General features: G+C 36.0%; 1 protein-coding gene and 1 long non-coding RNA gene across 2 annotated transcripts in view; one reads left to right on the top strand and one right to left on the bottom strand.

The window, feature by feature from the left end:
• cldn7a (claudin 7a) overlaps positions 1 to 1,653 on the top strand; it is a 17,450-nt gene extending 15,797 nt beyond the window's left edge. The window contains exon 4 of the mRNA XM_077227510.1: positions 808 to 1,653. Coding sequence (XP_077083625.1) covers positions 808 to 976 — 169 coding nt within the window. The 3' untranslated portion in view covers positions 977 to 1,653. The remainder of the gene's footprint in view (positions 1 to 807) is intronic.
• Positions 1,654 to 2,086: 433 nt separating this feature from the next.
• Positions 2,087 to 6,947, bottom strand: LOC143736807 (uncharacterized). Its single transcript, XR_013203580.1, has 3 exons — positions 6,809 to 6,947; positions 6,219 to 6,524; positions 2,087 to 2,752 (listed from the first exon to the last, which is right to left on the bottom strand). It is a non-coding gene; the product is annotated as an uncharacterized LOC143736807 (long non-coding RNA).
• Between the last annotated feature and the right edge of the window lie 1,530 nt (positions 6,948 to 8,477).

The raw sequence follows: 8,477 nt of genomic DNA, 5'->3' as shown, positions 1-8,477 counted from the left end.
AAAGTAGTGTTTTTAAGCGCAGCGCTCGTTTGATCACACTGGTAACCCGCTATATTTCTGCTGTTCCATAAGCGCCACCTACTGTCAGATAGTGAATTTACATTTTCTTTCTTACTGTATAATGTTTTTGTTCAGACAAATGCGAAAATTGGACTAAAAGTTATTTATTGTTTTCTAAAAAAATAAAATCTACACAATTTGGATGATAGATAGATAGATAGATAGATAGATAGATAGATAGATAGATAGATAGATAGATAGATAGATAGATAGATAGATAGATTCAGAAGAAGAATAGATAGATAGATAGATAGATAGATAGATAGATAGATAGATAGATAGATAGATAGATAGATAGATAGATAGATAGATAGATCAGTAATAATCAGTTACATTGTTACACCAGTAGGTGGCGATAAGTGACTGATAAATTTATTTATTTATATTTGAATAATTAATTCTAGAGATTTGTTCAAAAAACTGATTGCTAAAGCAAATGAAGTCTTTATGGGCGAGTCTTTGAATCATTCATTCATTCAAACCGATTAAAAAAAATTCAAATGAATTAAATACTTTTATAATTAGACTGCAGCAATTAACATTGCTGTAATACATTACATCTAGTATATTACATGTTATTTTGATTAGTTGTCTATTCAGAATCATGATCTCTATTTAAAACAAAAGAATCGTGATTCTCAGTTCCTCCAGAATCGCGCGGCTCTATCATCTACATCAGTTCACCACATTTCAAATCAGTTATCACTGTCATAATGCTTGCCTTTTCTCTTTATTTTTGAACGTTAGGTTTGAGTTTGGAGCAGCCATTTTCATAGCTTGGGGCGGGTCATTTCTCGATGTTCTCGGTGGAGCCATGCTGGCTGCGTCCTGCACTCGAAGTAAACAAGTGTCCAAATATCCCAAAAGTAACTGTGCGCGCACTGCCAGCAACAGCAGCAACAAAGAGTATGTGTGAGCAACACTGAGACACTGTTTCTTCTACAGCTCAAACTCAGAAACAAAGCCGTTTACAACAATGTCCCTTAATTTAAAAAAAAAAAAAGGCAATCAGTTGTCCAAACGTTCAAATAAAAAAAATTATTATATATTTACAAGCTCTCTGGGAGTTTTTGAAAAGGAGGATTGAAGAAATCTAGTGCCAGTAAAAATACTCACAGACTGCTTTGATTCTTCAATGAAGAAAATGAAAGAGAAAAGAAGAGAAAATGTCTTGGATGGCGGATCATCAATGAAGGTGTTCCCCAAGTGTCCACTAGGGAGCGCTATAACCTACACTCTGAGCACGTGCGAGTCGCCCAAAATGGAGGGAGATTTTCAAGATTTGCTTGTTTTTGGAGTATTTATCCTATAGCAGCTGAAACGCTAACATTATTAATACTCATATGAGGTACTCTTATGCAACTGCAGTGTTTCATATGTCGAGCAGGATCACGAACAACGTTTTGATGTTATTTGCTTAACACATTAACTCATCACGTATGTTAATGTCACTTTGTGTTAATTTTAACCACCCGTGAGTTCTTCTGAATATCTTTTAGTATATACATGTTTCATGATAATGTCAGTGTTAGTTAGATATTGTTTATGTATTTGTTTTACAAGCTTATTTTCAATAAAGTTTGCTTTATCACATTCCCAGTGTGAATCTGCATTACACACAAATCTATATTGAAATCTGGGATTTTTGAATGTGACTTAAACCTGGAAATAAAAGATTGCACTCTTTTTGCACATTTTAATCAAAGAAAAGATCATGCCAGCCTGCAAAGTTATGACATTTAATGTCCCCCTGTGGTAAAAAATCAAGCTTTTAATGTTTTTTAAATATGCTTTGACCATGTGCAAATTCACAAGTCAAGACCATGAGTATTTTCACTTTAAAACTGCAGTGAACTGAAGACAGTCTCAAAAACACGTTTATGAAATTGCTGTTGTTTCTGACGTCACAAACTACATTTTAATTGATGAGTTTTAAGGGATAAAATTTAAATTAAGTTAAATTTTCAATTGAAAAGAACAAACCTTTTTCCAACTAGCCCCTAATCAAACACATTAACAATGGCAATAAAGTTACTCATGCATACTTTATTTATAACTCCTATTCCACCGCATTCCCCCAAAACAATGTACAAAAATCCATTAATTCCCATGCAAACATCAAGAAGACTAAGACATTTTGACCAACATATGAGATTGTTTGTCGCAGTCGGTATGCATTTAAGATTGTACTTGATTCAATTCAAAAATAAAAAAAATGAACAGGCACATATAAACAGTGACTAAACAAAAACTCCTTGCAATTAACTGATGTAATTTAGAGAAATATATCAAAGTAAAACCCCGTTTACAAAGGTAACCAACTGGCGCGTTGACAGTTTCACTGGAAAATGTCCTCTTTGGGAGATGAGTAATCCAACCTGATGAGGTTAGCTTTCATATTCTGCTGTAAAGTGCAAATGTAATAAATATAGCCCTGTTGCATTAGAGATCATCAAGATCTTCACCAGACAGGATCACTGGACATCAGTTAAGTGATGAGCAAGCGGAAAGTGAACTGGAAGCAAATCCGCAGTTCTCCCTTTGACCTTGAATCGGTGAAGGTGACGACAGGTGAGGAGAAGTGTGTGTGAGCTTTGGCACAGTCATCAGGCAACAGTTGATACTCTCTGAGACGCAGGGAAGCTTCTGTTGTTGTTTATGATATCATCCAAGTCCTCGTCGTCAATGACCACTGTTAAAGGCAAAAGAGGAAATGTATCATTTGACAACGGAGGGAACGAGTGGATATGAGGAGTGCAAGGCCTACTGGGACATAAGGTGCGCAAGATAGCGATGTATACATAAAATACACAAAAGTGATGAATAAAGACCGTGCATCGTGTGTGTGTTTTTGCTTTGTTTTTATTCAGTTCATGAAGACGCAAACTGAATCGTTATACACTACCAGTCAAAAGTTTTGGATGGATGTGATTTTTAATGTTTTTAAAAGAAGTCATTAAAACTTGCATTAAAACTTTGCTCAACAAAGCTGCATTTGACATTTTTATTTCAGGATTCTTTGATGAATAGAAAGTTCAAAAGAACAGCTTTTATCTGAAATAGAAAGCTTTTGTAACACTAAAAACTACCGTTGAAAAGTAATGTTTTATTTTATTTTTTTGGTGAAAGAAACTTGTATTTATCAAGTATTAATTAAATTGATCAAAAGTTACGGTAAAGACATTTATAATGTTACAAAAGATTATATTTCAAATAAATGCTGTTCTTTGGAACTTTCTATTCATCAAAATATATTGGGGGAAAAAATTGTACACAACATTGATAATAATAATGAATGTTTTTGAGCATCGATCATCATATTATAATGATTTCTGAAGGATCATGTGACACTGAAGACTGGAGTAATGATGCTGAAAATACAGCTTTGATCACAGGAATAAATTACACTTTACTTTATATTAACATAGGACACAGCTGTTTTAAATTGTCATAATATTTCACAATATTACTGTTGTTTTTGTATTTGTAATCAAATAAATGCAGCCTTGGTGAGCAGAAGAGACTTCTTTAAAAAAATAAAAAACATCACTGTGTATTTTATCGTAATTGTACAATACTGTTGTATTTTGTGCATGCAACTTAGATGGTTTTATTGTAGCCTAAATAAAAAAAAAGTTTTTTTTTATTAAGTTTTCTCACCGACACACAGATCTCAAAAACATCTCGGTTTTTTTTTTCTCGTAATTACGACATAGTGGTGACTATCATGTGCGTCCAACAAAGTTCCCTACAAGGTTATTTTTAATAACTAGAAAAGGGAAAATGTCCTGACTTGCGTAGGATCTAAGGATTCTCAATAACAACCTGTAACTTCAAGAAAGCAAAATGTATACACAACATTTACTTGTGGTTTCTTTTTTGCAGCTATTATTATTCTTCATTTATGTCATATGATTGTGGTTTGGAGGACTGTTTGTGTTTATGACTCAGAGGTGACAGAATGTCTCCATTTCAAGGTTTTAACGTCACATGACGATTTTGTGAAGTCATTTTCCATTGCGTTTACTTTGGTAGAATCACATATGTTGGATCTGTACTGGTCAGATGAGCATTGAAACATGTGCAACTAAGATTATTCAATAAACTCTGCTCATTTCTTTATCAGTATTACTACGTCTCCTGTTTCTGCTCTTTCTACATTACATTAACACTGTAAAGCTCTTCTTCCCTGGCTTTCTCACTCAACTTCTTGGCTGTTAATACAGTTTTGGGCGGAAGACAAAACACTGGTTTTGGGAACCAGACAAGACTTGCTGTTATCGGCTTTTGGATACCAGACAAAAGAAAACATATCTTCTGGCAGGATCCGGCATCAGATCATCTCAAATTGTTGACATGCTGGCATGATCTAACATTTTGGTGTAGACTGCAAGTCGTCGGCACCATCTAACATTTGTTTGGAATCTCTAAATAGATTTAAGTAGCCGGAAAGCTTTAGGAGATAAATATAACTTATAAAACTTCACTGCAGATTTTGGATTTTTCCCTCATTTGACAGAAACAGCTGAATGTGCAGTGCTGAGGAGGCTGTGTGGGTCATTATAAAGGGTTAGTTCGCCCAAAAATGTTAATTCTGTCATTAATTCGTTCCAATCCAAACCCGTAAAACTTTTGTTCATCTACAGAACACAAATAAAGATATATTTGATGAAATCTGAGAGCTTTCTGTCCCTCCATTGACAGCTATGCAACTACATTTTGACGCTTCAAAAGTTAAGATATCGTAAAACTAATCCATATTAATTGAGCGGTTTAGTCAAAACTTTCTGAAGAGACTCGATCGTTTTATATGATGAACAGATTGAATTTAGGCTTTAATTCACATTTAACATTGATTAGCGAACATAAACAGAAGCTCAACCGAACCTGCTTGATCCGCGAGAACAAACCTCATTGGATCTTGCAGAAACTCAAACGTGATGCGTAACACAAGAACAAACCTCATTGGTTCTTACAGAAGCTCAAACGTGATGCGAAACACAAGAACAAACCTCATTGGTTCTTACAGAAACTCAAACGTGATGCGTAACAAGAATGAACCTTATTGGTTCTTGCTGAAGCTCAAACATCTAGAATGAACCTCATTGGTTTTCACACGTCAAGCGAACATGTTTGAGCTTCCATTTACCACAAATGATGTTTGAGTTGATGAGTGTTTAAATGTGAATAAAAGCCTAAATTCAATCTTTTCATCATAAAGTGATCGAGTCTCTTTGGAAAATTTGGACTAAACCGCTCAATTTCATATGGATAAGTTTTACAATTTCTTTATGAACTTTTTGAAGCAGAGGGACAGAAATCTCTCAGATTTCATAAAAAAGATCTTAAATGAGTTCTGATGAACGACATGAGGGTGAGTAACTAATGACAGAATTTTCATTTTTAATGAAAATGAAGTTTTGTTTCTATCCCTTTAAAAACAAAACTTGATATAAAAATGTTGGTCTCGGGTCAAGGATTTTGAAAGAAAAAAAAAATCTCACCCAAGTAACTACACGTCAAGTCAACATAAAAGCACAGTCGAATATCACACCCACCTCTCGTAGAGCGCCCGATCTGCCCGAGGTTGGTAGTAGCACGGGTAAATTTGTGGCAATAACCAACAATACATTGCATGGGTCAAAATTATCAATTTTTCTTTTATGCCAAAAATCATTAGGATATTGAGTAAAGATCATGTTCCATAAAGATATGTTGTACATTTCCTACCGTAAATATATAAAACATTTATTTTTGTAACATTAATGGACAACTTTAAATGGCACCCCCAGATTCCAGATTTTCAAATAGTTGCATCTCGGCTAAATATTGTCTTATCCTAAAAAAAACATACATCAATGGAAAGCTTCAGCTTTCATATGATGTATAAATATACATTTAAAAAAAAATGTGACTGCTTTTGTGGTCCAGGGTCACATTTGTGTTCCGAAGATGAAGGAAAGTCTTACAGCTTTGACATGAGGATGAGTAAATATTAATGACAGCAGAATTTTCATTTTTCTATCCCTTTAAAAACAAAACTTAATTTCGATATTTTGGTCTCGGGTCAAGGATTTTGAAAGAAAGAAAAAAAAAATCACACCCAAGTCAACTACATGTCAAGGCAACATAAAAACACAGGCTAACATGACACCCACCTCTCGTGGAGCGCCCGATCTGCCCGAGTTTGGGGGCTCGCTGCACTCTTCGCGGGGCGGACAGGAGGTCTGGTCGGGTTCGCCCTGCCTGTCCGAGCTCGTACGGGATCACCGGACTGGGTTGTAGAGCACCTGTCGCTGGTATGAGAACGGGCATCTCTGCCATGCCGTACATGACCTCCTGCTGTTGTATTTCGGTGGGTGTATTCATAAAAAACGACCACACGTCGGTGGTTTGGCTGTGCACTTCCGCGACGGCGACTAATGTTTCTCAATCCACCTAAACTGATCCTGTGTTGACAACACCTGGGGAGGGGGGAAAATGAAGAAGAAGAAAAAAGCGATTAACCTATATGCCCTAAATAATGAAATCTATACAATTAGTAAGAAGCAAGTGGATTACATATACACCTTGTAAACACACAAGTGACGAAGAAAACAAGTGACGAAGAAAGTCTTCGCGTGCACCGGATGAGCTTGAGTATGTTCACGCTTGTCAACAACAAAGCTTTCGCTTAGGCTACATTACGTTATGTTGTAGCCGAAACATGTACTATATACACATTTAAAACAACGTAACGTATCCTTACCTTGTATGTGTCCGGAGTGTGGATGCAGTTGACACGTACTTGGTTTCTGTGTCGATTTGTACGCCGTGTTCAACGCGAGTCGGAAGTTATCTACAGTCTGTCGTAACTCTCACTTTGGGATTTCCTTGGTCGTTTCTGTATGCGTCACTGTGAGGGAGGGCCTGAAAGCTTCAATACACACATTGTGAGCCGTGGGTTGCTGCTTATTGACGGTTCGCCCACCGTGTGGGCTCGCCAACTGTAACCTACATACGATATAGGCTACGTGAACCCACACTGGACGTTCGAGAATGTTTCACGGTTTGTCTTAAAATAATTAAAATTAGCCTACTTGAAATGACGCACTTGTTGGCTACATACTGACAACACATTACAGAAAGGGGGAGAAAAATAAACAAAAGACAGATCATGAGAAATTCATCAATTTTAACAGTTTCTTAAGCGCTGGGTAAACTGGTTAAAAAATGTGGCTATAGCTAAGCTTTGTGAAATATTAAAACATGCAGTAATTGTGATAACACCTGTTTATTTGAAAATGAAGTCCAAACAGGAAAAAACCTACATTGCAAGTTGCTTTGTGTATCTTCACATGACTGTTGGGATGTCTTGTTGTGTCATTGTTATTTATTAGGGGTGTAACGAAACGATACCCACGTCACGATTCTTTACATATCACGATACTGAACTCACGATACGATGATATTGCGATACTCATATGGTATACTCATACTCATATTGCGAAGACATATGCTAAAAGGTTAACAAAAATGCAGGCCTACTGTTGATTGAAATGGTAAATTTGTTATTGTAGCCGTAAGTAAGTAAAGTTTATTTATAGAGCACTTTTCACAGATAAAATCACAAAGTGCTTTACAAAGTGCAACCACAAAATAAAACAGTATAAAGTCAATAAAAATTACATCATTTATAAAGCCCAAAATAAAACCCAGTTAACTAAATGCTTGTCTAAATAACAGTGTCTTGAGATGCCTTTTAAAAGAATCGACCGAGTCGGCCACATGGAGGAACAAAGGCTGGGGCTATAGCCTGAAAAGACAGGTCTCCCCGGGTTTTATAGCAAGTCTTTGGGACCATTAACAGACTCTTGCCTGAGGATCGAAGTGCACGGCCTGGGGAGTACTGCATAACAAATCAGCAATGTATTGAGGGGCCTGACCATGTAAAGCTCTAAAAGTTAAAAGTAATATTTTAAAATCAATACGCAATTTGATGGGTAGCCATTGTAGGGAGGACAAAATGGGTGTGATGTGTGTCCTCCTGCCAAATCTTGTTAGAAGCCTTGCCGCAGCATTTTGAACCATTTGAAGGCTATTTAAAGTAGATTTATTACAAAAAGTAAAAAGAGAGTTACAGTAATCTAAACGTGAAGAAATAAAAGCATGAATAACCACTTCGAGGTCGGAGTCTGATAAAATTACCCTCAATTTTGTGATGATAAATTAATAGGCTTGGGCTTGGTGCTGTGTTGATGATTCTGAACCTGAAAATGCAGAATTATTTTAGACGAATAGGCTTGCACTCTTTCACTGACTAGATATATTTAAAATAATGTAGGCCAAATGGTAACAGTAAGACATTTGGCTTTATCCGGACCCAAAAAATATTCCCCCATTGCATTATTATACATTAAATTCAACATTATATATAG

Source organism: Siphateles boraxobius, unplaced genomic scaffold (assembly GCF_051911475.1).
Source record: "Siphateles boraxobius isolate OS27281-9 unplaced genomic scaffold, OSU_SipBor_1 130, whole genome shotgun sequence".
Taxonomy (NCBI): Eukaryota; Metazoa; Chordata; class Actinopteri; order Cypriniformes; family Leuciscidae; genus Siphateles; species Siphateles boraxobius.
Note: the sequence above shows the minus strand (reverse complement) of the source record. Positions and strands in the feature narration are given on the sequence as shown.